The following is a 27,828-nucleotide window of genomic DNA, read 5'->3' on the forward strand; positions in this document are numbered from 1 at the left end:
CATCAATCAACATCGATTTTGTACTGTCGAATGATCTGAGCATACAGGTACAGATTTCTACTAAACACATTGTGACTCATTCAAAACAATACATCTTTAACACTGGCATGCTCTCTAGCTGGGATACAATAAAACAATCTAATAAGATTCACTCTTACCATCAAAAAAGAGTGGTGAACTACAGCGCATCTCCCTTATCTTCTGGTTGAAGAGGGAGTTTGTCTGGCTCTACAGGGTGCCCACTTCTCTCTGCTCACCGACTGGCACACAGGAGGGCAGGGGCTCCAGACTCAGACTGTCTATACTGCCACCACTGCTGGAGTCACTGTCAGATAGGCAGAGGCCATTGGGTACAGGCTTCACCTGGTGGCCATAGCTGCCATGGTTATGGGGGGGAGGAGGGTTCTGGGGGGGGGGGGGGGGGGGAGTCTGAAGCTGCCAGTGCACAGCAGCCCTGCGGTTAACCGCCGGGGAGAGTGGCGAGGCGTGCGGCTTCCGTGCAACACTGCGAGAGTGGGCCTTGATCCTTAATGTACTGCAGGGGAATTGGCTGGCTGGGGTCTCCAGGGTCCGTCTGACTCTGACAGGGGAGGATAGGAATACCTGTGTAAGAGTGCTGTTCATTGACTACAGCTCAGAATTCAACACCATAGTACCCTCCAAGCTCATCATCAAGCTGGAGGCCCTGGGTGTCAACCTCGCCCTGTGCAATTGGGTCCTGGACTTTCTGACGGGCCGCTCCCAGGTGGTGAAGGTAAGTAACAACATCTCCACTTCGCTGACCCTCAACACTGGGGCCCCACAAGGGTGCATGCTCAGCCCCCTCCTGTGCTCCCTGTTCACCCATGACTGTGTGGCCATGCACGCCTCCAACTCAATCATGAAGTTTGGAAATGACACAACAGTAATGGGCTTGATTACCAACAATGACAAGACAGCCTACAGGGAGGAGGTGAAGGCCCTCGGAGTGTGGTATCAGGAAAACAACCTCTCACTCAACGTCAACAAAACAAAGGAGATGATCGTGGACTTCAGCAGAGGTAGCACCCCCTATCCACATCGAAGGGACAGCAGTGGAGAAGGTGGACAGTTTTAAGTTCCTCGGCGTACACATCACAGACAAACTGAAATGGTCCACTCACACAGACAGTGTGGTGAAGAAGTCGCAACAGCGCCTCTTCAACCTCAGGAGGCTGAAGAAATTTGGCTTGTTACCCAAAACCCTGACAAACTTTTACAGATGCACAATTGAGAGCATCCTGTCAGACTGTATCACAGCCTGGTACGGCAACTGCACCGCCCTCAAACGCAAGGCTCTCCAGAGGGTGGTGCAGTATGCACAACGCATCACCGGGGGCAAACTACCTGCCCTCCATGACACCTACAGCACCCGATGTCACAGGAAGGCCAAAAAGATCATCAAGTATATGAACCACCCGACTGTTCACACTGCTACCATCCAGAAGGCGAGGTCAGTACAGGTGCATCAAAGCTGGGACCGGGAGACTGAAAAACAGCTTCTATCTTAAGGCCATCAGACTGCTAAACAGCAATCACTAACTCAGAGAGGCTGCTGCCTACATTGAGACCCAATCACTGGCCACTTGAGGCACATGGGCTACTAACATCTTACTACACAACATATACTTAGTATTACTTTCTTAGCTACAGTATACATATCTCCCTGGCATATTACATAATTTATGCAGAAGCATACAATACATTTTTGGACTCACCTTGTTGTGCTGTACTCATTTGAAAAGGAAGGTGGTGCGGTGGTCCTTCGTGGGTAAATTTTGTCATCAAAGTCTTGCATTCTCTGGATTTATGGTATTTTCAAAACAACTGGAAACTGAAAAAAATAAGGTTGAATTATGATGACGTCATTGATTTTCAGGTCGTAGCTCTAGAAAGAGGTCAGATTTACAATTCCGAGTTGGCTGACCGTTAAAATCTTATTTTCCCAGTCGCAGCTCATTAATTCCCGACTTCCCAGTTGTCTTGAATTCACTGGTCAAGTTTTTGCAGTTCCGAGTTAATAGTTGTTTTGAGCGCAGCACAAATAATTTTTCATTGACAGTTTTTCCAATGTTGAATGTTTATCATTTTAAACTTTTTAAATGCGAATGACTCTATTTTAGCCCTTGGCAACGCAGACGCTCGTTGACGCGAGTGAGCAGTGTGGGTGCAATAATTGAATAACATAGATTCCTACATTTATTTTGCGACGCGAGCGGTGTGGTCAGCCTATGACGCAGATAACGCTGCAAGTACTGCCTCTCCCATCTCCTCATTGGTTTATAGAAGCAGATACCCACGTGCCATCTCCTCATTGGTTATACCCACGTGAGTGATTGAAAGACGAACTGTTGCCGGTCGTCGTGGTAATACTATGAAAGTTTAGATGCCAATCACCATATAAGTTCAACGATGAAAAGGCCTGGAAGGAGGAGAGATGACTAGAAATGATTCAGTTGACCGTTTTATGTGTGGATTAATTGTCGGGGGACAATAAGAGGACCTTATGCATTTCAGGTAAAATAACAACCTAATGTTTATATCCCAGGACAAATTACATAGCAACAGCAAGCTAGCTAAATAGGACAAATTAGCTAGCAAGTGCAAGCTAAATTGCCATAAATGTTTCATGCTTTTCGACCTATCCCCAAATTAATGTCGTTGGTTCAGAGTTTGTTTTGATATTTTAACCTGTGTGTCGTGGTCACGATTGGTGTAGGGGGTCAAAATATATTTATGTACGATGGCGCACAATGGCCCATGTGTGCATGTGTGCAGCCGGTTTGGGTTCTGTGTCAGAAATAGAACTGATTTCTATTTTAGACCTTGGCAACGCAGACCCTCGTTGGCGCGCGCGAGCAGTGTGGGTGCAATAATTGAATAACATACATCTCTAAATTTATTTTGCAACGCTCGTGCAAGCAACGCGAGCGGTGTGGTCAGCCTATTAGGGGCAGTTTTCTCTAAATGTATTACCCTGACGGAAAAAATAACATAAGCGTTTAGACATTCATATAATGCTTTTAACCTTATGTCTGTCAAATGATCCATAAAGACCCTAGGTACGTCTATGTATGAGTTGTTTAAGTTGCACCTTATTATTTTCCCAGTATTTACTTTATCAAATCTCTAGTACTCGATTATACACACATACCATTTATCATTCTTTTTTTGTTCATGTCTTCACAGAATCAATATATAACGTACGAAATCTTAGGTACTCACATTAATGAATCACTCCGTTTCCAACAACTCCTCATCCATACACTCCCAGCGGAAACCAAAAACGTTTGTTTCTCGGACGCTGCCCTATGGGAATAATTCTCAACGGTTCTCTAGTCTTCCAGAAATTATAGAATAACATCTAGCATTAATAAATGGATCACTAGTCACTATTGTCACGCCCTGACCTTAGAGATCTTTTTTATGTCTTTATTTTGGTTGGTCAGGGCGTGAGTTTGGGTGGGCATTCTATGTCTGGTGGTCTATGTTGTCCTTGTTTTGTATTTCTATGTGTTTGGCCTGGTTTGGTTCCCAATCAGAGGCAGCTGTATATCGTTGTCTCTGATTGAGAACCATACTTAGGTAGCCTGTTCCCACCTGTGTTTGTGGGTAGTTATTTTCAGTTTAGTGTGTGTCGTCACCTTACAGAACTGTTCGTTTGTCGTTTTTGTTGTTTTGTTCAGTGTTCAGTTGATTGATTAAAATATGAACACTTACCACGCTGCACCTTGGTCCTCTTCTCCTTCTCCTGACGACAATCGTTACAGGAGGCAGCCAGAGCGGAGCGGCAACACTATGAGGAATTGGCTCGAGGTAACGGGCATGAGAGGCAGCCCCAGAATTTTTTGGGGGGAGGCACACGGGGAGATTGGCGGGCTCAGGTAGGAGACCTGAGCCAACTCCCCGTGCTTACCGTGGCGAGAGAGTGACTGGGCAGGCACCGTGTTATGCGGTGAAGCGCACCGTGTCCCCAGTGCGCACGCATAGCCGGTGCGCTACATCACAGCTCCTCGAATCGGCCGGGCTAGAGTGGGCATCGAGCCAGGAGGGATGATGCCGGCTCAGCGCATCTGGTCTCCAGTGCGTCTCCTCGGCCCGGGGTATACTGCACCAGCCCTACGCACGGTGTCCCCGGTTCGCCAGCACAGCCCAGTGCGGCCTGTTCCAACTCCAAGCACTTGCCGGGCTACAGGGGGGATCCAGCCAGGACGAGTTGTGCTAGCTCTGCGCTCGAGACCGCCAGTGCGCCTCCACGGTCCAGTGCATCCGGTGCCTCGGCCAAGGACAAGGCCTCCTGCATGTCTCCCCTGCCTGGTGAGTTCTGTGCCTATGCTAAGCCCTAACCCTCCTGCATGTCTCCCCAGCCTGGTGAGTCCTGTGCCTTCTCCCAGAGCCAGGCCTCCTGTGTGTCTCTCCATTCCAGTGATGATCCATGGCAAGAAGCCTCCAGTAATGATCCATGGCACGAAGCCTCCAGTGGTGATCCATGGCATGAAGCCTCCAGTGATGATCCATGGCAAGAAGCCTCCAGTAATGATCCATGGCACGAAGCCTCCAGTGATGATCCATGGACGAAGCCTCCAGTGATGATCAATGGCAAGAAGCCTCCAGTGGTGATCCATGGCACGAAGCCTCCAGTGATGATCCATGGCAAGAAGCCTCCAGTGATGATCCATGGCACGAAGCCTCCTGTGATGATCCATGGCACGAAGCCTCCAGTGATGATCCATGGCACGATGCCTACAGTGATGATCCATGGCACGAAGCCTCCAGTGATGATCCATGGCACGAAGCCTACAGTGATGATCCATGGCACAAAGCCTCCTGTGATGATCCATGGCACAAAGCCTCCAGTGATGATCCATGGCAAGAAGCCTCCAGTGATGATCCATGGCATGAAGCCTCCTGTGATGATCCATGGCAAGAAGCCTCCTGTGATGATCCGTGGCACGAAGCCTCCAGTGATGATCCATGGCACGAAGCCTCCAGTGATGATCCGTGGCACGAAGCCTCCAGTGATGATCCATGGCACGAAGCCTCCAGTGAGGATCCGTGGCACGAAGCCTCCAGTGAGGATCCGTTGCACGAAACCTCCAGTGAGGAGTTGTGGCACGAGGCCTCCAACGAAGGACGTTAGCCCGGAGCCTCCAGCGTCGCCCTCTAGTCCGGAGCCTCCAGTGACGCCCTCTAGTCCGGAGCCTCCAGCGTCGCCCTCTAGTTCCGGAGCCTCCAGCGTAGTCCTCTAGTCCAGAGCCTCCAGCGACGCCCTCTAGTCCGGAGCCTCCTGCGACGCCCTCTAGTCCGGAGCCTCCAGCGACGCCCTCTAGTCCGGAGCCTCCAGCGACGGGCTTTAGTCAGGAGCAGCCAGAGTCTCCCTCCTGTCCGGAGCAGCCAGAGTCTCCCTCCTGTCCGGAGCAGCCAGAGTCTCCCTCCTGTCCGGAGCAGCCAGGGTCTCCCTCCTGTCCGGAGCAGCCAGTCTCCCTCCTGTCCGGAGCAGCCAGAGTCGCCCTCCTGTCCGGAGCAGCCAGAGTCGCCCTCCTGTCCGGGGCCCGCTGCGAGGGTCCCCGGTCCGGGGTCGGCGGTAAGGGTCCCCGCTCCAGAGGCGCCACATAAGTGGGCCAAGACTAAGGTCCACGTCCCGCACCAGAGCCGCCACCGCGGTGAAATGCCCACCCAGACCCCCCCCCCCCCCCCCCCCCATAGGTTCAGGTTTTGCGGTCGGAGTCCTCACCTTTGGGGGGGGGTACTGTCATGCCCTGACCTTAGAGATCCTTTTTATGTCTCTATTTTGGTTGGTCAGAGCGTGAGTTAGGTGGGCATTCTATGTCTGGTGTTGTCCTATGTTGTCCTTGTTTTGTATTTCTATGTGTTTGGCCTGGTATGATTCCCAATCAGAGGCAGCTGTATATCGTTGTCTCTGACTGAGAACCATACTTAGGTAGCCTGTTCCCACCTGTGTTTGTGGGTAGTTATTTTCTGTTTAGTGTGTGTCGTCACCTTACAGAACTGTTCGTTTGTCGTTTTTGTTGTTTTGTTCAGTGTTCAGTTGATTGATTAAAATATGAACACTTACCACGCTGCACCTTGGTCCTCTTCTCCTTCTCCCGACGACATTTGTTACAACTATATACAATGCAATCTAAATAATTCCACTTTAATAATGTTCACATATCTTACATTACTCATATCACATGTATATACTGTATTTTATATAATCTATTGCACCTTGCCTATGCCGCTTGGCCATAGCTCATCCATATACTTACATTAACATATTCTCATTCTCCCCTTTAGATTTGTGTGTATTAGGTAGTTGTTGGGGAATTGTTAGATTACTTGTTATGTCACGTTCGTTCTCCTCCTCGTCTGAGGAGGTGCATGGATCGGACCAATACGCAGAGTGATATGAATACATCTTCTTTTATTAGAGACGAAGACGAAACTAACAATATACAAACTAATACAAAAACAATAAACCACGAACGTGAAGCTACAAACGAAAGTGCACACACAGCTACTAACGTTAGACATAGACAATTACCCACAATCACCTAAAGCCTATGGCTGCCTTAAATATGGCTCCCAATCAGAGACAACAATAAACAGCTGTCTCTGATTGAGAACCAAACCAGGCAACCATAGACTTTCCTTAACCTCTCTACTGAACACAACCCCATACACTATACACAACCCCCTAAACAATACAAAACCCCCTAAACTAGACAAAACACACAAACATCCCATGTCACACCCTGACCTAACTAAACTAATAAAGAAAATCAATATAACAGAGGCCAGGGTGTGACAGTACCCCCCCCAAAGGTGCGGACTCCGGCCGCAAAACCTGACACAGAAGGGGAGGGTCCGGGTGGGCCTTCCTATGGCGGCGGCTCGGGTGCGGGACGTGGACCCCCCTCCACCATAGTCCCTACCCGCTCTGGCGGATCCTGGCTGGCTGACGGCTCTGGCGGATCCTGGCTGGCTGACGGCTCTGGCGGATCCTGGCTGGCTGACGGCTCTGGCTGCTCATGGCTGGCGACTCTGGCTGCTCATGGCTGGCTGGCGACTCTGGCTGCTCATGGCTGGCTGGCGACTCTGGCTGCTCATGGCTGGCTGGCGACTCTGGCTGCTCATGGCTGGCTGGCGACTCTGGCTGCTCATGGCTGGCTGGCGACTCTGGCTGCTCATGGCTGGCTGGCGACTCTGGCTGCTCATGGCTGGCTGGCGACTCTGGCTGCTCATGGCTGGCTGGCGTAGTATAGACCAGATCCTGCTCCCATTGCCATAAATCCTGTGTATGTTCCTGCTGCCGCTTGACACGCTGCTTGGTCCCGTTCTGGTGGGTAATTCTGTCACGTTCGTTCTCCTCCTCGTCTGAGGAGGTGCATGGATCGGACCAATACGCAGAGTGATATGAATACATCTTCTTTTATTAGAGACGAAGACGAAACGAACAATATACAAACTAATACAAAAACAATAAACCACGAACGTGAAGCTACAAACGAAAGTGCACACACAGCTACTAACGTTAGACATAGACAATTACCCACAATCACCTAAAGCCTATGGCTGCCTTAAATATGGCTCCCAATCAGAAACAACAATAAACAGCTGTCTCTGATTGAGAACCAAACCAGGCAACCATAGACTTTCCTTAACCTCTCTACTGAACACAACCCCATACACTATACACAACCCCCTAAACAATACAAAACCCCCTAAACTAGACAAAACACACAAACATCCCATGTCACACCCTGACCTAACTAAACTAATAAAGAAAATCAATATAACAGAGGCCAGGGTGTGACATGTTAGATATTACTGCACTGTCGGAACTAGAAGCACAAGCATTTCGCTACACTCACATTAACATCTGCTAACCATGTGTATGTGACAAATAAAATTTGATTTGATTTGGTAGGTGTTGGGTCTGGAGAATGACCTCGGGGTGAAACTGGGACTGGGCCTGGGGCTGAGGCAAGGACTGAGGTTGGTGGTGGAGCTGGGGATGGGGCTGGAGCTGTGTGTGGTGTTGGGGCTGATTCAGATGTTCTGACAGCCTGGGCTGCAGGTTCACTGATAAGCTTTATCAATGGTTTTCCTGTTCTGTCCTCAATCTCAGGTGGGTCAGGCCACTCAGGCTCAAAAGCATGGAAAGACTCAGGCTGGTCCTCCAGATCTGGTCAGGCTGCCTGAAATGGCTGCATTTGGCTCACTGGTTCTGGACTCTGTGGCTGAGATGACTGGAAAACATATTCCGGCTCTGGGCTTGTTGCTGTGATGCACGCGATGGACGCCCCAGAGTTGGAGGGTGGATGACATGCAGACGAAGAGGCCCTTCCTTTTCCTCTCCTTCGGAGAATCACCCTGGATTTCCTCCTCCAGAATTTGCGCCCTGTGAGCTCGCTTTAGTGGTTCACTCTGAGCCCCTCTGTGGAGGTAGTCTATGCTTGCAGGCGTCAGCAACATGCTGCAGTTCCCGCTGCTGTAACGGCTGTCGTAGTCGTTCTCCTCCTCAGACGAGGAGGAGCATGGATCGGACCAAGATGCGGATTGGTAAGTATTCATTATTTAATGGAGAAACAACAAACACTACAAAATACAAAAACCAACAAACGTGACTAACCCGAAACAGTCCTGTGTGGCCCAAACACTGACACAGGAACAAACACCCACAAAACACAAGTGAAACCCTGGCTGCCTTAGTATGATTCTCAATCAGGGACAACGATTGACAGCTGTCTCTGATTGAGAATCATACCAGGCCGAACACAAAATCCCAACATAGAAAATCAAACCTAGACCAACCCACCCAACTCACGCCCTGACCAACTAAAACAAATACATGACAAAGGAAAACAGGTCAGGAACGTGACAGCTGCTCTCCTGGTATCCACACTTGATATGCTGACGATCCAAATGTCTTCTGTCTGATGAAGTAGAGACTTGATTACTTCATGAAATAATATCTCCAGCTACCTTACCTGGCATCATGCTGATGAAGGCTATGGTCCTCTGTCCAATAATCATGGTCAAAAACCTAGAAAGGCACCAGTGCAATCTGTGATGTGTGAAGGGTGAAGACCAGGGTCTCCTCCCACATGGGGTTGAACCCTGCAATGGCACAGGGAAAGAACAAGACGATTAACCTCAATTGCATTTCCACAACATTTTACGTGCTTTTCATTCAACAGAAATGTAATAGAACATCAAAATGCTTACTTGAATGAGCATCTTCTTCAAATAAAATACAGAAAATAAATAGCTGTTGAAATAGAGCCCTTTCCTGCAGTCAAATGATGCAGTTGCCTCATGGGTGGAATGTTATTCATATTTGTTATAATTTCATAATTAATAAACATAAATTTAGTCTAAACGCCAAAAATCCAGTGTCTCTATGTCAAACAGTTTTGTTATACAGTATTTCAGTCTTCTGTTATGTACTGTATATAAAGTGTAATATTGGGATGCAAACTTAAAATTGAATACATTTCAACTCTATATCTGACATGGTAGAGGTGTCTACATTTTTTAAGCCCATAACCATGTGTGTGTGATATATACTTTTGTTTCAAAGTAAATTTGTTTAAGACTATCACACACCGTGTGACCCTGATTTAGCCCTCTGCATTAAAAGGTTGGTCAGGTCAATGCTCATCAACATCATCCAACACCCTTGTCTGCTGCTTACAGCAATCAATAGGCAGACCAATAATCTCCACCTCTACAAAAGGATCAATCATCTACAACAACAACAACAAAGAAGAACCATCTTCACATACAACACACGAGTGACAAGACTAAATGCCTTGTAGTATCCTTGGGCTCCCGAGTGGGGCAGCGGTCTAAGGCACTGCATTTCAGTGCTAGAGGTGTCACTACAGATACCCTTGTTCAAATCCAGGTTGTATCACAACCGGCTGTGATTGGGAGTCCCATAGGGTGGTGCACAATTGGCCCAGCGTCGTCTGGGTTTGGACGGTGTAGGCTGTCATTGTAAATAAGAATTTGTTCTTAACTGACTTGCCTGGTAAAATAAAGGTTCAATAAAAAAAAGAGGTCAATTGAGGTTGTCAGATAGGTCTCACCTCCCCTCAATCCACCAGCAGCTGCTGCCCACTGATGATCTTCAGCACCAGCTGAGTCTTCTTTTGTCCTGGCAGAGGGTCCTCCACTGTAGGGTTAAAGAAACCTGGGCAACACAGAAGGTAACATTCAGCCAGCAAACTCTTAGCTCAAGAAGCAGCTGCTGTATATTTCTAGTGTTAAACTTTATAATCAGTTTGGTCATATGCTTTAATTAAGCGATAAGGCACGAGGAGGTGTGGTTTATGGCCAATATACCACGGCTAAGGACTGTTCTTAGCACGACGCAACACGGAGTGCCTGGATACAGCCCTTAGCCGTGGTATATTGGCCATATATCACAAACCCCGGAGGTGCCTTATTGCTATTATAAACTGGTTACCAACGTAATTAGAGCAGTAAAAAGAAAAGTTTTGTCATACCCGTGGTATATGGCCTGATATACCACGGCTGTATTCCGGGCTCGAACCACCCAGTTTATAAGTACAATTATAAACTGGGTGGTTTGAGCCCTGAATGTTGATTGGCTAAAAGCCGTGGTATATCAGACCGTATACCATGGGTATGACAATTATTTTATTTTTTTACTGTTTTAATTACGTTGGTAACCAGTTTATAATAGCAATAAGGCTCCTCAGGGGTTTGTGGTATTTAAGTGATAATGCCCTCGAAGCCGGTGTTTGGAGGATAAATTGGCAAACGTGCCAATATATCCTCCAAACAGCGGCTTCGAGGGCATTATCACTTTTATACAACAGGTTACGAACATATTCAAATAATGATTGACAGATTTTAAGTAAAAACATTAATCTGATGAATTTATTCATACTATTTCATCCTTCCACAAGATATAGTCCCGAAACAAATCTAGGGTTGCTACCCAAGCCGGCTGGTCGTTTGTTCTATTGGTTCGGTTGCCAGAGATGCGACCCAGTCGTTCAGTCTTTTTGTTCTGTATCTATGGACGCGACCCAGTCGTTTGTTCTAAATGTTCCATTGGCATACTGGCTGGCAACGTTCTTATCCCTTGCTTGCCAGCTAGCCAACTACGGCTAATTTACAGTCACGTCAAACAGTGGAGACAGAATAACAACAGTAGCTGCATTTTTTCCCCCGGTGTTGACCTTTTCTGCCTGCCCTGACCCTGAGCCTGCCGTCCTGTACCTTTGCCCCACCTATCTGGATTACTGACCTCTGCCTACCCTGACCCTGATCCTGCCCTTGACCTGTCTTTTGCCTGCCCCTGTTGGATTAATAAACTGGTGTTACTTCGATGTTGTCTGCATCTGGGTCTTACCTGAAACGTGATACTCGTCCCTACCCCTACATGTTCATTACTATGGGACAGCTGGAGAACGAATTTGAATATTAAAACAATATTGCAAATGTCGGAGAGACAGACAGCAAGGTTGATAGAAATCTCCGCTGATGAAAAGTAAATGAAAAGAAATGTGAGATAATGTCTACATGCTTATTATAATGGAGATCTTCATAACTTCCCTGCCTTGGCTGATGAGAGAGTGGATTGCGCAGTCAGATGGAACAGAGTAAATAGGCATTTTAACATCATAGATTTAGCCGGTGGTAACTTGTGGAATAGACCCTGGCTGGAATTGTCAGCCTGTGTAAAAGAGGCGAAGTCAGGTGCAGGAGAGTAGCGTGATGTAAACAGGCGCACTTTATTAAAGTTCCAAAACGAGAGCACAACATAAATCAAATGCGCTCAAAAACACGGAACATAACAAAAGTAAAGCGCGTAAAAAGACACCACAGCAACATGAAACAATTACACACAAAACATGATGGGAAACAGAGGGTTAAATACAAGTAGCTTAATTGGGGAAATGAAAACCAGGTGTGTATGGAAACAAGACAAGACAAAGGGATATATGAAAAATGGAGCGGCGATGGCTAGAAAGCCGGTGACGTCGATCGCCAAACGCCACCCGAACAAGGAGAGGAGCCGACTTCAGCGGAAGTCGTGACAGGAATGAGCTTTTAACCAATCAGCATTCAGGATTAGACCCACCCGTGGTACAAATGGCCAATATACCATGGCTAAGGGCTGTATCTAGGAACTCTGCTTTACATTGTGCCTAAGAACAGCCGTTAGCCGTGGTATATTGGCCATATACCACACCCCCTTTGGCCTTATTGCGTAACTATATGGCCTCAACTATACAGCTAGTGGCAGCTACCTGTGTTTTCTAATAGTACCCACCTCTATTCATAAGGGGCTTCAGCAAGTATCCACATTTGCCATTGTTTGAGAACTTGGCTCTGTTCAGTTCAAGCATGCGTCCCTCTGTTTGGTAATTCAGTGCAACTGAAAATATAAGATAAGATAAACCACAGGAAATACATTTTGGAGTATGAACAAGGCAGTGCGTTTAGATGTTTGCCTCTAAACTGCCTTGTTGAATGCCTGCAAAAAGCAAAGCACTTTTAAGGTATTGTATGAGCAGGGTCTCTTATCCATATGACATCATGTGTTCCAGGAAGGCTGTGGGTTGGCGTTGCTGGAGTCCACACGGTATCAGTTGTCTCTGGTTGAAGCGCACCAAATGAGCTGGCTTCAGAGCCATGATCTGGTTCACAATGCTCTCATTGAGGGAAGACACTTGCCAACTGGTCATATACTGTACACTGCCAACCAGAAAACACATGTGTGTAGGTTCACACCCACTGACAACCAGGAGGTAGAAAGACTCCCATGCTGAGAGAACTTGTGATATCGCTGTGCATGTTGAATGAGGAATAAATTATTTTGTCTGAAAATGGATACTCCTCCCCACCTTGTGTTTCAATGTCATGGACCCAGTCAGCCTTGGTGTACTTAACGAGGTCAAACAGGACTCGGGATAACCTCATTGTCTTCCCTTTCCTGAGGGCGAATAGGGGATGGGCAGACATAGCTGGATGCAGGGGTCAATCTAACACACCATTTTCAAAGTTAAAGTAAATGGTTTGATAATAGTATGTCACATTTGATTGGATTTACTTGTTGTTGTACACAATTTTGTTGTTGTACACATTACCTTCTTTTCCCCCCTCTAAATGCAATATATGAACAGTCAGCGTTTAGTGCAACAAGGGTCTTCCAGAAGGGGACATTTGTATTCTAACCAGAGCATGGAAAGATGTTAGAGCAGTAGAACACTGCCAGGGAATCACACAGGAGAGCAGATGTAGGCTGTAGAGGTTTTGTACCTGTGGACAATATGTAAGAAAGGTACTATCTTGTCCCTTAAGGTAAACTATTTGCTCTTTTAAGGTACGAACTGCAACGGTACAATTATGTACCTATAAATAATGGTACAATGGATACACCTTACAGGGCACCACTATAGTGACAAGTGTTTGTACCCCTTAAAACCTTTACTTAATACCCATCCCGGATCCGGGATCCTCCTCATCAAAAAAGCTGACTAGCATAGCCTAGCCTAACGGGACAGGGATATCATATAATATAATTTAATGAAATCACAAGTCCAATACAGCAAATGAAAGATAAACATCTTGTGAATCCAACCATAATTTCCGATTTTTTAAATGTTTTACAGCGAAAACACAATATGTATTTCTATTAGCTAACCACAATAGCCAAACACACAACCGCATATTTTCACCATGTTTCCACCGCATAGGTAGCTTTCACAAAACTGACAAAATAGCGATAAAATTAGTCACTAACCAAGAAACAACTTCATCAGATGACAGTCTTATAACATGTTATACAATACATTTATGTTTTGTTCGAAAATGTGCATATTTGAGGTATAAATCATAGTTTTACATTGCAGCCACAATCACAAATAACACCAAAGCAGCCAGAATAATTACAGAGAGCAACGTGAAATACATAAATACTCATCATAAAACATTTATGAAAACTACATGGTGTACAGCAAATGAAAGATAAACATCTTGTGAATCCAGCCAATATTTCAGATTTTTTAAGTGTTTTACAGCGAAAACACAATATATATTTCTATTAGCTCACTACAGTAGCCAAACACACAACGCAATTTACTCCCCGCAAAAATAGCTTGCACAAAACTGACAAAATAGAGATAAAATTCATCACTAACCTTGAACAAATTCATCAGATGACAGTCTTATAACATCATGTTATACAATACAATTATGTTTTGTTCGAAAATGTGCATATTTAGAGCTACAAATCCTGATTATACATTGTGAATACGTAGCATCGATTCACCAGAATCTCCGGAGATATTTTGGACACTCACCTAATCTGACCAAAGAACTCATCATAAACTTTACATAAAAATACTTGTTGTATGGCAAATGAAAGATACACTGGTTCTTAATGCAACCGCCGTGTTAGATTTTTAAAAATAACTTTACCATAACATACAGCTTGCGTTATTGCGAGACAGCGCTCACCAAAACGGCGGAGAATAGGACTCAACATTTTACACAGAAATACGAAATAACATCATAAATGTTTTCTTACTTTTGCTGAGCTTCCATCAGAATGTTGTACAAGGAGTCCTTGGTCCAGAATAAATCGTTGTTTGGTTATAGAATGTCCATTTCTTCTGTCGAATTCGCGCCACAATGCTAGCCAAGGTTGCTAACATTCCCATCCTCTCTTGACGCAAAGAACGGAAAACTCCAAAAGTCCCAATAAACGTTGAATAAACTGATAAAACTCGGTTGAAAAAAACTACTTTATGATGTTATTATCATATGTATGAAATAAAATCAGAGCCGGAGATATTCGCCGTGTAAACCGAACGCTTTTCAGAAGACAGTGTCGAGCTCCGCCGCGCGCCTTCTAAGACAAAGAAAATTCCGGACCTGTCACTCCAAAAGCTCTTGTTCGGCCTCAGATCAAGCTAGACACCCCATTCCGCGTATGAAGTGCATGCATATCGATAAATAAAAGCCAGGTGAATAGGCAGGCCCTGAAACAGAGCCTCGTTTTCAGATTTTTCACTTTCTGTATGGAAGTTTGCTGCAAAATGAGTTCTGTTTTACTCACAGATATAATTCAAACAGTTTTAGAACCTTGAGAGTGTTTTCTATCCAATAGTAATAATAATATGCATATTGTACGATCTAGAACAGAGTACGAGGCCGTTTCATTTGGGAACGATTTTTTCCAAAGTGAAAACAGCGCCCCCCTATTGACAAGAAGTTTTTAAGTACAATTCTGTACCTTTTTTTCTGAGAGTGAATGATGATAATGACTACATTTACACACTAGTAAAGGTGGTGAAGGGAGTTTGTGATTTGCATTTGTGCTGGTGAGGAAAGAATAATTTGCATGCTGGAGGGAATGGTGAAGAGGAGAGATGTTAATTTGCATAAACATGATTGGAAAGCGTGGTGTGGTGAAGCGAAGACTGGGTGGGGAGGGAGGGAGTTGTATGAGAGAATCAGCTGACCTTGCGTTTGAAGCTGCCCATGATATACCTGCGTTTCTTGGGTTTGGGCTCATCTGCAGTACCAGCTGTGTTGCCCTGAAATAGTAAAACATATTCCAGATTCTAGACGGCCTGACGACTTAAACTGAATTAATGCTCTATGTTCGCTGCATACTTCAGTCTGAGACTGCCATCATTGATGTCGTTTGTGATGACATCAAAATGGGCTGTTGTACAAAACAAAGTCATCAGCAATTGGACTATCTCTAACCATTCAAAGTATCAAAGCCAATGACACGTTTTCAAAATGCGCTTTACCCAAGCATGTTCTGGCTCTGGCCCAACCCATCGGTTTCTGGGACCAATCAGAACTGTTAGAATGTGTCTGAATTCTAGAAATCGTCTGGGAGGTAATCAGATCCAGACTCATTGCGGAGAAGAAACTAATGTATGTGGGCATGGCGGAGCGTTTGGCTGGAGCAAGGACTTTGGGTAGCCAAGCAAGACTCCCTGCAGAAACAATCAGCCACCAACTATCAGCTATCAGCCATCTGCTATCTCACTGTCTGATGGAATACCCAATGGCTTCAGCATCATCTTATGACAGAGCACCTGATAGTATCATGTGGTATAAGACATAGCTACTTTATTAGTCCATGCCAGATGGGAGGGGATCTGTCCCAGCCAGATCCCCCCCATACACTGCAAAACAGCAATCAACTGAAAAAGTTCCAGAAATTGGGCTATTATGCCACCTAGAGGGACTTAAGGAACACAACAAATGTCCTGGGATATTTTTACTCTAAACATGTATATTTTGCCCTCAGTCTATTTTAGCCTAAACAGTAGTAACAGTCTTACATCTGTGTTCATCTGGATGTCATCTTCATTCTCATCTTCCTCTTCCCCACTGTCTTCATCCGACACATCCCCTACCTCTGCATCACCGTCAATGTTAGCTGGGAGCTTCTTTCCCTACCTTATTATTTCAACAGAAGATGTTCAGTAATGTTATATTTATTGTGGTAACATTTCATGATTTGGAAATTATCGCTATAAAAATGACTGAGTGCTTCCATTGGTTGAACAACAAATTGACAAAGAAAAGATGGCTCTACCTTGACTAGAACTTTCCTTTTCAGGAGCTCTGGGGAGGGCAGCTTTCTGAATTCATTCATATTGACCGTAGACAGGTCCACCTTGTCCTGGAGTACCTCCATCAGAGACTCAGCCATCTTCTTCTGCTGGGGCACTGTGCAATGGTTCTCTATGGATAGGATAACTGGGTACCTGGGGATGTATGACACAACCATAGAGATAGATACTCTAGTGTTTTAGCATGCAGTGCCATTGAGGACTTTCACAATTTTTAAGTAGTCAACTGGGTTGGACTTCCTATGGGTTAAGGAAGGATCACATAATTCCATCCAGGTCATCAGGAGTGATCAGCCAATGAATTATACTTTTGAGCAAACATTCCACATCTGGAGGTGGCAGTAAATCGCCAACCTTTGCTTTATACCTGTTCAAACAACACACTCTACGTGGCAGTGTACATCCGTTCAGTTTGTTTACCAACTCATAAAAGTAGTAGAAGACGAAAATGAACTACTTCAAAATGGAGATGGCCTCAATGGTGCTGCACATGCTCTCACATACGCCAGAACGGGACAGATACAATGGTGCTCCACATGCTCTCACATACGCCAGAACGGGACAGATACAATGTTGCATCCTCTAACTATCTCTAAGGTCTCAACATATTGGAATATAAAGTGAGTTGCCCATGAATGGTTTGCTATTGCTATCTAAACCTGGGCTGGATATGGTGACAAAATGAAGGTACTTACTGATTCTTTGTAAAGGCATATTTGTTATTGGTTTCAATGAAGTCTTTGAGGAGGATCTTGGATGTCAGTGTGTAGCCATGATAAATAATAGATTCCCTGTCTGGTCCATCCAAGCAGTCCACTGAGAGACACGGTGAGTGAGTGAGTGATCGGGTGATCGAGTGAGAGATCAAGTGAGTGATGAGGATGGTATGTACTAGTAAGAGAACAGCACTGCAATGTTTTCAGTGGGGAGGCAGTTAAAGGGTCAGGATAGTGCCTAAGCTTACCTTACACACAGCGACAGCCAGCCTGGAGCACGTTGGCATACATGTCTACCCTGGACTCAGACAGAAGGTGTGGTGGGACGAGGCTATGAAGTAGTTACACAAGGGCTGGGTCATGTCCTGGTGCACATGATGGTGGTCTGGGTTAAAGATATCCCCTGCAGGTTGGTGAAACCTTATGCAAGAATTGTGACGCGTGACCTTTCTGTCATTGACATTCTGTTTTGTATTTTGATATTTCTGTGGGCTGTGATACTTAAGTTACAAGTGCTTGTGTCATGAAAATCATTACCATCGATGCCCAGAACTATATTCTGTAGGGTTTGAGCACATTGCTCAAACTGACCCATTATCTCCAGACAATAATCTATGGTGACACCCACCATCTACCACACAGAAAAAGAAGAAAAGAAAAGAGAGAGCAATAATGACTGAAGAATGTAAAAAATATCTTACATATTCTGCTTTAATTCAGTTTTACCTTCTGTTCAATTTCCATGAACCAGACAAGGTCATCTGCACGTAGACATCATCTTATAGAAGGTGCAGAATTCTTCAAACGCTAACAAACACTGGTTATCGTCTGTGTCTGCTCCCTGAAAATGGAAAGAAAATGTTAATGTTTAGGTTTAGGGTTAGGGTTTAGGATTAGGTTTAGGGTGAGAAGAGTTGGGTTTAGGGTTAGGGTTAGGGTAAGAAGAGTTTGGTTTAGGGTTAGGGTTAGGGTAAGAAGAGTTTGGTTTAGGGTTAGGGTTAGGGTAAGAAGAGTTGGGTTTAGGGTTAGGGTTAGGGTAAGAAGAGTTGGGTTTAGGGTTAGGGTTAGGGTTAGACTGGGACAGTGCTTTTGCTGCTGGTTAGATTTATGTCACTGTTTGTCTAAGATAAACACAGAAAACAAATCCTCTAAAGAACACAACTACTAATACACATTCTACTTGCACAGCCACTGACTGACACAAAACAACACTGTGTTTGACATGAGGAGTTAAGATAGACAGAAGACAGGTAATGTAATGGAACACACTGCACTCAAAGTGCCTCAGCATGGATTACTGGAGCATAATGCTGAACACATACAGTTTTACAACGACAGCCATCTGTTATTTTCAGTGGTGGCCATATGCCCTGGGCTTCCTCTAGCGTGCTCCTCCTGTACAGCGACCAACCTGCGCTCTCTCAAGGTACGGCTAGGAAACTCTGACACACGACATCACATCCTTCATACTAGCTCCAAGCTAGGATTGGAGATCAAGTTGTCAGGCCAGGATCTTTGACCCATAAAACCCGTTTGGAAAAGTCTTGTCATCAGTAAAACTCTGTTGCTGACTTTTAAAGTAGCCTAGGGCAGTGGTTCCCAACCTGTGTTCTGACGGGGGCATACGTCATTTGTTGTTGTTATTGTTTTAAAAAAAATCATTTTTAAAATAATGCTTTTCTTTAAAAGATAATATTACAGTTGGGAGTATAAATGCTATTATAAGCAATTTTGCATTAGTTTTCACAATACAAATTGTTTATAATAATAATAGGCCTTTAATCTGTTACATTCACTAATAGAAATGACTCTAAATTTACCAGACAGGATATTTAATGGAAAGAAATTTGTGATTCTGCTATGGTCGTCCTCATGAGTTATGACAGTGATTTGGTGGGTACATTGTGTGCAGAACCATGTAAGGAAACCTGAAACGCAAGCTCTTCCAAAGTAGTTATAAGAGATGCTGGGTTTTGTTTTATATATATTTATCCACATGATAAATATAATTATCTTCTGTAAAACTACTGTATTGTAATGAGAAACATTGAGATACCCCAGATCTTGGATCATCTGAATATGATCTTATCTTAAACAGCTCTCTGACTTTCTGCCTGGGTAGGTTCACCTTGAGTTTGTGGATCAGCTGAAGAACCTCTCCAAGGCTCAAATTGCCATCCCCGTTTTTGTCTGCCTCTGAGAAGGTTTGTTGTAACCATGTGGAATAAGAGTTAAGGATGAGACACGGAGACCAGTGACCAATGACATCAAGACATTACTTTTAGTGTGTATCAAAATGCATCCTATGTGACATGACATCCCTGGAATTACATGTGTTGCTACACATGATTTTTCACTAATGTTGGAAAGTATCCTAATCTAATAACCACAGGCTGATGATATTCAGGTCCTATTCTATTTGTCAAATGTGTGTATTCATTGCTCTTTTAGGGCGGTCTATAGTCTATATTCACCAATTGTTCATGAGGCTACAGGTGCCCTACGAGTGACATGCTCCACAGTAACAGAGTAAAGGATATTGGTCCCTTTTGCGTTGTCTCTTCGCCAGACTGTCTTCGGCACTGATGCCAGCCATGGGGTTATTCAGGCCAGTAATCCAGGTGTGGGCCTCATCTCCAGGTCAAGAGACTCCACATGGTCGCCATGGTAAATACTGAAGCAGCAGTTGGGGTCAAAGCGGCTGTCGGCATAGCGCTGGAAGATCTCAGATCTCTTCCCGTCACACGCCTCATAGATGGATTTGGGAGTGGGGAGAAACAACATTAAAATGAACGGGAATGAAATCCAGGTCGTTATTGTAAAATAGAATGTGTTCTCAATGACTTACCTGGTTAAATAAAGGTAAAGAAAATAAAAATAATAATACAGCAGTAAATTGTCTGTAATAACCGATTTCATCAACCCGGACTCAGGAATAGATGTAACATAGTAAACAAAAATCCAGGACATTCAAATGATTATGATATGTTATGGTACGTATTAATTTGTGGATGTCCATCATTCATTTCGTATGATATGTTTCGAATTCCAAATTGTAAAATATGTTACGAATTTGCAATACGTATGATATATTACGAATTCCAATTTGTTGTACGAACGTTAACTAGGTGGCTAATGCTAACATTAACTAGGTGGCTAACGTTAGCGAGGCTAGGGGTTAGGGTCAGGGGTTAAGGTTATGGTTAAGGTTAGGATTTAGGTTAAAGGGTTAAGGTTAGGGTTCTGGAAAGGGTTGAAAGTAGCTAAAAAGTAGTAAGCTAATCATCTAAAATGCTAAAGTTGTCCGTGATGAGATTCAAACACGCAACCTTTGGGTTGCTAGATGTTCCTGTTATACACCTACCCATCCACCCCAACCAACACACCATCCTTTCATTTCTGCCTTAACTAACCTTCTTTCTTATGTAACCATACTAAACATAACATATCATTCTGGTCTAATCTATATGAGTAATTAGGTGGTAGCTAATACACACATGCAGTATCGTCATTTGCACATTGAGTATGGAATTGGACTGGTAAATGGTTGCATGTAGACAAAGTGGAAATACAAGAGTATTCCTCAAGTACTAGGCTGAAACCCTATCTGAAACATTCCTTGTGTGACTCACTTTAAGCCTTGCTTCCTGGAGGGCGTCCAGCGGATGCAGGACTTGTGTTCATCCAGGTAGAAGAACCTGACCAGCCGCATATTCCCTTTCAGTTTGGTCATCTGGGTGCCAGTCTGCATGGTGCACATACACCTCTCCGCTGCAGACAAGCCACAGGGAGGGAGGAACACATACACCTCTCCGCTGCAGACAAGCCACAGGGAGGGAGGAACACATACACCTCTCCGCTGCAGACAAGCCACAGGGAGGGAGGAACACATTCACCTCTCCGCTGCAGACAAGCCACAGGGAGGGAGGAACACATACACCTCTCCGCTGCAGACAAGCCACATGGAGGGAGGAACACATACACCTCTCCGCTGCAGACAAGCCACAGGGAGGGAGGAACACATACACCTCTCCGCTGCAGACAAGCCACAGGGAGGGAGGAACACATTCACCTCTCCGCTGCAGACAAGCCACATGGAGGGAGGAACACATACACCTCTCCGCTGCAGACAAGCCACAGGGAGGGAGGAACACATACACCTCTCCGCTGCAGACAAGCCACAGGGAGGGAGGAACACATACACCTCTCCGCTGCAGACAAGCCACAGGGAGGGAGGAACACATACACCTCTCCGCTGCAGACAAGCCACAGGGAGGGAGGAACACATACACCTCTCCGCTGCAGACAAGCCACAGGGAGGGAGGAACACATACACCTCTCCGCTGCAGACAAGCCACAGGGAGGGAGGAACACATACACCTCTCCGCTGCAGACAAGCCACAGGGAGGGAGGAACACATTCACCTCTCCGCTGCAGACAAGCCACAGGGAGGGAGGAACACATTCACCTCTCCGCTGCAGACAAGCCACATGGAGGGAGGAACACATACACCTCTCCGCTGCAGACAAGCCACAGGGAGGGAGGAACACATACACCTCTCCGCTGCAGACAAGCCACATGGAGGGAGGAACACATTCACCTCTCCGCTGCAGACAAGCCACAGGGAGGGAGGAACACATACACCTCTCCGCTGCAGACAAGCCACAGGGAGGGAGGAACACATACACCTCTCCGCTGCAGACAAGCCACAGGGAGGGAGGAACACATTCACCTCTCCGCTGCAGACAAGCCACAGGGAGGGAGGAACACATACACCTCTCCGCTGCAGACAAGCCACAGGGAGGGAGGAACACATACACCTCTCCGCTGCAGACAAGCCACAGGGAGGGAGGAACACATTCACCTCTCCGCTGCAGACAAGCCACAGGGAGGGAGGAACACATACACCTCTCCGCTGCAGACAAGCCACAGGGAGGGAGGAACACATACACCTCTCCGCTGCAGACAAGCCACAGGGAGGGAGGAACACATACACCTCTCCGCTGCAGACAAGCCACATGGAGGGAGGAACACATACACCTCTCCGCTGCAGACAAGCCACAGGGAGGGAGGAACACATACACCTCTCCGCTGCAGACAAGCCACATGGAGGGAGGAACACATACACCTCTCCGCTGCAGACAAGCCACAGGGAGGGAGGAACACATACACCTCTCCGCTGCAGACAAGCCACAGGGAGGGAGGAACACATACACCTCTCCGCTGCAGACAAGCCACAGGGAGGGAGGAACACATACACCTCTCCGCTGCAGACAAGCCACAGGGAGGGAGGAACACATACACACACGTGGTTAACATCAGATGGCCTTTGTGCTCATACAGTACAGATCTTTCTGTCCCTGTACTGTACTTTTGTGCCCTAAAAGAATAGCATTTGGGCCCACCATTACAACAACAAAAAAACATGTCAAATTTGCAGTTTCACATGTGAACATCTAATTTTCACATGTGAAATCACTTTTTCACGTGAAATAGCTGTTTTCACATGTTGAGCTTAAATTCACATCTGAAACTATATTTTCACATGTATTAAATTTAGAGTTCACATGTTAACACCACCCTTTCACATGTAAGGAGAAAAACTTGTTTTCACTTTATGTGAATGGCAGTTTCACGTGAAAAACTTTCTCATGTAAAAATGTCATGTTCATTTGTGGAATTGCAAGTTCACAAGAGCATTAGTGAGGTTGAGCACTGATTGAGCACGCAGTCAGCGTTCCAATTCATCCCAAAGGTGTTCGATGGGGTTGAGGTCAGGGCTCTTTGCAGGCCAGACAAGTTCTTCCACACCGATCTCGAGAAATCATTTCTGTATGGACCTCGCTTTGTGCACGGGGCATTGTCATGCTGAAACAGGAAAGGGCCTTCCCCGAACTATTGCCACAAAGTTGGAAGCACAGAATCGTCTAGAATTTCATTGTATGCTGTAGGGTTAAGATTTCTCTTCACTGGAACTAAGGGATCTAGTGTAACCGATGTGAAACGGCTAGCTAGTTAGCGGTGGTGCGCTTTAATAGCGTTTCAATCGGTGACGTCACTCGCTTTGAGACCTTGAAGTAGTGGTTCCCCTTGCTCTGCAAGGGCCATGGCTTTTGTGGAGCGATGGGTAACGATGCTTCGTGGGTGATTGTTGTTGATGTGTGCAGAGGGTCCCTGGTTCGCGCCCGGGTCGGGGCGAGGGGACGGACTAAAGTTAAACTGTTACACTAGCACGAACCATGAAATACAGCCCCAGACCATTATTCCTCCTCCACCAAACTTTACAGTTGGCACTATGCATTCAGCCAGGTAGTGTTCTCCTGGCATCTGCCAAAACCAGGTTTGTCTGTCTGACTGCCAAATTGTGAAGCGTGATTCATCACTCCAGAGAACGTGTTTCCACTGCTCCAGAGTCCAATAGTGGCGAGCCTTACACCACTCCAGCCGACGTTTGGCATTGCACATGGTGATCTTAGGCTTGTTTGCGGCTGTTCGGCCATGGAAACCCATTTCATGAAGCTCCCGATGACCAGTTCTTGCACTGACGTTGCTTCCAGAGGCAGTTTGGAACTCGGTAGTGAGTGTTGCAACTGAGGACAGATGATTTTTTACACGCTTCAGCAGTCCCGTTCTGTGACCTAACACTTTGTGGCTTAGCCGTTGTTGCTCCTAGAAGTTTCCACTTTACTATAATAGCACTTACAGTTGACCGCAGCAGCTCTAGCAGGGCAGAAGTTTGATGAACTGACTTGTTGGAAAGGTGGCATCCAATGACAATGCCACATTGAAAGTCAGTGAGTTATTCAGTAAGCCCATTCTATTTAAAAAAATGTAACCTTTATTTAACTAGGCAAGTCAGTTAAGAACAAATTCTTATTTACAATGCGGCCTAGGAACAGTGGGTTAACTGCCTTGTTCAGGGGCAGAAGGACATATTTTTTACCTTGTCACCTCAGGGATTTGTTCTAGCAACCTTTTGGTTACTGGCCCAGTGCTCTAACCACTAGGCTACCTACCACCCCTATTGCCAATGTTTGTCTATGGAGATTGCATGACTGTGTGCTTGATGTTATACACCTGTCAGAAACTAATTTGAAGGGTTGTCCACATACCTTTGTATATATAGTGTATTAAATTAGCGCTGTCAGTAAAATTTGAAATTTCAGTGCAACATTTTTTTAAATCAAATTTTCGGAATGCGTTCAAAATGTACTGAAAACATCCAACAAAAATTAAAGCTCAGTTTGAGCAAATTATGCTTTTCACTTGAATTTTTTTCTTCTTTTGTAAGGGTATATACAGATGTAAGATCTTAATTTGATCAACCTGTTGCAAAGGCACTTTCCTGCAATGCAGGAAATGACAAACTGTAGTGTATTTAAAGTTTTAAAAGGCTTCTGAAGTTTGTAATTTCCACCTTGAACATATTTTGCTCCAACATTGACTAATTGATTGATTGAGTCTACTGTAGGCTTATCTACAGTTGACTTTGTCTTTAAAACTGAACTGGCTTCCATTAGGACCTTCTGTCCCATGGGCCGTGACATGTTTGTATAGTATGTATGTTTTGTATTGTAATGTTGAGCATGACAGTAAGAGCAGGTAACCTTCCTCAGCGATCTGGAGTAGAGAGAGACGTGCTGCCCGCTCGTCTGTATCACTCAGTATAATCTCCAAGCATTGTCTGGAGTCCATACCCATCATCTATGCATGTTACCTGCATTTTCCCTCTGTTATGATGGGAACCCACAGATTGTTGGTGGTAATTGAAAGTGTTATAATATTCAGCGCCATTACTTTTTCCACATTTTGTTGTGTTACAGCCTGAATTGAAAGCAGATTAAATGTAGATGTTTTGGTCACTGGCCTACACACAATACAACATAATGTCAAAGTGGAATTATGTTTTTAGAAGCGTTTACTAATTAATACAAAATGGAAAGCTGAAATGATTGGCTTGTTGATTGGCTTATGTTTGTTTCTGCATACTGTATGTGTGTGTGTTTTTGTCTGAGCATTAATTGTTTGTGCATTTTGTCCCATATCCACAGAGGACAAAGAAGTTACATATTGCGCCTTTAAATTGTCCCTGTTTCTTAGATATGATTACATAACAGTGTTACACTTTGTGTAACTCACTGACAGTAGTAAAATATAAAACACACCATTGAATATGGTTGATTTGATTTTTAATGGGTATTATACAGGTTTTTCAAAGAAAAAATCTACACTGAAACAAGCGGCAAAAACAACCCCCACTTACAAACCAAAACTACAGCAAGAGCATAAACACAATGTATAATGTTATTACATTGTACCCAACAGGTATTCAGTGGGGAGATAATAATAGTAACTGGTACATGAGACATAAAAGTATTTTTTTCTACAATACATAAGAGAGCACCTAGGGATGAAACCCAGAGAAGTTGTAATATTTATCCTAATTGGAGCTTTAGCATTGGGAAACCTGATAAAGGAATTGATGCTGAGATATCGTCTTCAGGTATCGATTTTGGTCTGGGTTTTGGTACACACTTAACGATACATCAAATGAGATACATTTTCTGAAAATTGTCATTGAAGAAAGAAAATAAAGAGGACATTTTAAATGTTCTCTCTCTGTTTTTGTCTCCATCTGACAAAGATCACTGATCAGTCAATTAGCAATATTTCCTCTTCTTTTTTCTACCCATAATTCATTGTAATAAATGCACATTGATTTCAGATGATATTGAAGGGGAACAATAATGAAACTAGAATATCAACATTTCAAATATAGAGTTTCTATTGGTTTCAAGTAAGAGTCAAAATGATATTCATATGCAATTTAGGTGTGAAGCAAGCAAACTTATTGACAAAAATCTTATTTACAAAATCATCCTTAAACGTTGTATTTACACAAGAGGTCATTAAATGATGTTGTTCAATTCTATGTTCATGTTCATTTGTGAGTTGAAAAACAGAAGAGGGAGTTAAATGCACAATGCAATTTTATTTTTTTAAAGTGCAATTACTTTTAGTAAAGTAAAAAAATATATCCATATTTTGTATATGTAGAAATGTTGTTCATATAAACAGCACATGTTGCTTTTTCAAAGAGCCCTAAAACCAGTGACTAAAAAGGTATGCTGCTTATAATTGACAAGCAGGAAATTATTTCAGGATATAAATTATTTTACAGTACTCGATACAAAATTGGAAATACCTCAATTCACCAAAGAGAAAGAGAAAGCTTTATCAAAGGTGTTTTATGTGGGCGGAACTCCATTTTAGCATGGACAAGCACATTTAAACATTTGTCACATGGTTTGGTTTCATACACAATATGCTGTATCTCAAAACAATTAAAAAACAAAACATATTAAGTTGTATAAGGATTGTAAAAAGTAACACTTTCATAAAATATTTAAGATGAGAACAAAAAGGTGGCTGGAACTGATTCCAGACCACACAATCCCAAATACTTCAGGCTTTAAATACAAGAACACAAATACACACGGTAGAGAAGCTGGTATACATAGGCCTATATGTTTGTATGTGAATGTGTAAATATGTATGTGAGCGTTGCCTGTAGGATAGCAGTGCTGCTCAGACAACATTTCCTGTACAACATCAAAATGAAAACATTAGAATTAAGCAAACTGATCGGTTGAATGAAGTAAATAGTGGTCAACTGGTGTCCATTGTTTTCAGTGGTTTGTAATACCTTAAAGTGTACCGAGATTGTGTGGCACAAGCAAGAGTTACATCTGCTGCTGTCATTTCATGAAAACAATCACTCCTCCTTTATATTCAAGTAACATTATGTAGCTATATTTCTACATTTTTAAATAGCTTATACCAAAATAAAATCGTTAAAAAGCTTCAGGAATCTGACTGAGGGCTCTAAAGTCACTTGTGAGGTGTCTTCTATGTAGTTTATTTCTTATCATCTGTAGGCTGTACGTCATGTGTATTCATGCTTCTATCCAGTTCACCCTATGAAGTTCATATATTATTATAATAATGTCCATTTCTATCCTATCACTAACCATATCAGTAATCAGAAGATTTATTTTTCATACTATGAAAACATATTGACTTTGCTCCAACAAACATCTTTAATTTACTGAATTTCTTTCCCTTAACAAGAGGCGCAATTCAGTCTGTATCCAGCTTCTTCCATTACGTCTTTGACTCCAGTACACTGCATGCATCTTTAGGATCCATTGGGGTGTTATGTCTGTCTGTGTGTCTCTGTGCTAGTGTGTTCGGGGTTCATGGCGTTGTCCTGTGGGCCTCCCAGCTGAGCCTGCAGGTCCTTGACCACCCTCTCCAGGCTCTGCCGCGCCTCCCTCTCCTGCTGCAGCTCCTCTCTCAGCTGCTCTCGGTCTGCCTCCGCCTGATGCAGCTGTACCTGCAGCTCTTTAATCTGGAAAGGAACGTACACATCAGTCAGGGAGCATATA

At 44.3% G+C, this 27,828-nt stretch overlaps 1 protein-coding gene and 1 pseudogene across 1 annotated transcript in view; both read right to left on the bottom strand.

Moving 5' to 3' along the window:
* Positions 1–228: 228 nt before the first annotated feature.
* LOC120020401 lies at positions 229–27,330 on the bottom strand (annotated as a pseudogene).
* LOC120059126 (ski oncogene-like) overlaps positions 26,353–27,828 on the bottom strand; it is a 54,769-nt gene continuing 53,293 nt past the window's right edge. Inside the window, exon 7 of the mRNA XM_039007948.1 lies at positions 26,353–27,791. Within this exon, the coding sequence (XP_038863876.1) occupies positions 27,597–27,791 (195 nt within the window). The 3' untranslated portion in view covers positions 26,353–27,596. The remainder of the gene's footprint in view (positions 27,792–27,828) is intronic.

Source organism: Salvelinus namaycush, chromosome 2 (assembly GCF_016432855.1).
Source record: "Salvelinus namaycush isolate Seneca chromosome 2, SaNama_1.0, whole genome shotgun sequence".
Lineage (NCBI taxonomy): Eukaryota > Metazoa > Chordata > Actinopteri > Salmoniformes > Salmonidae > Salvelinus > Salvelinus namaycush.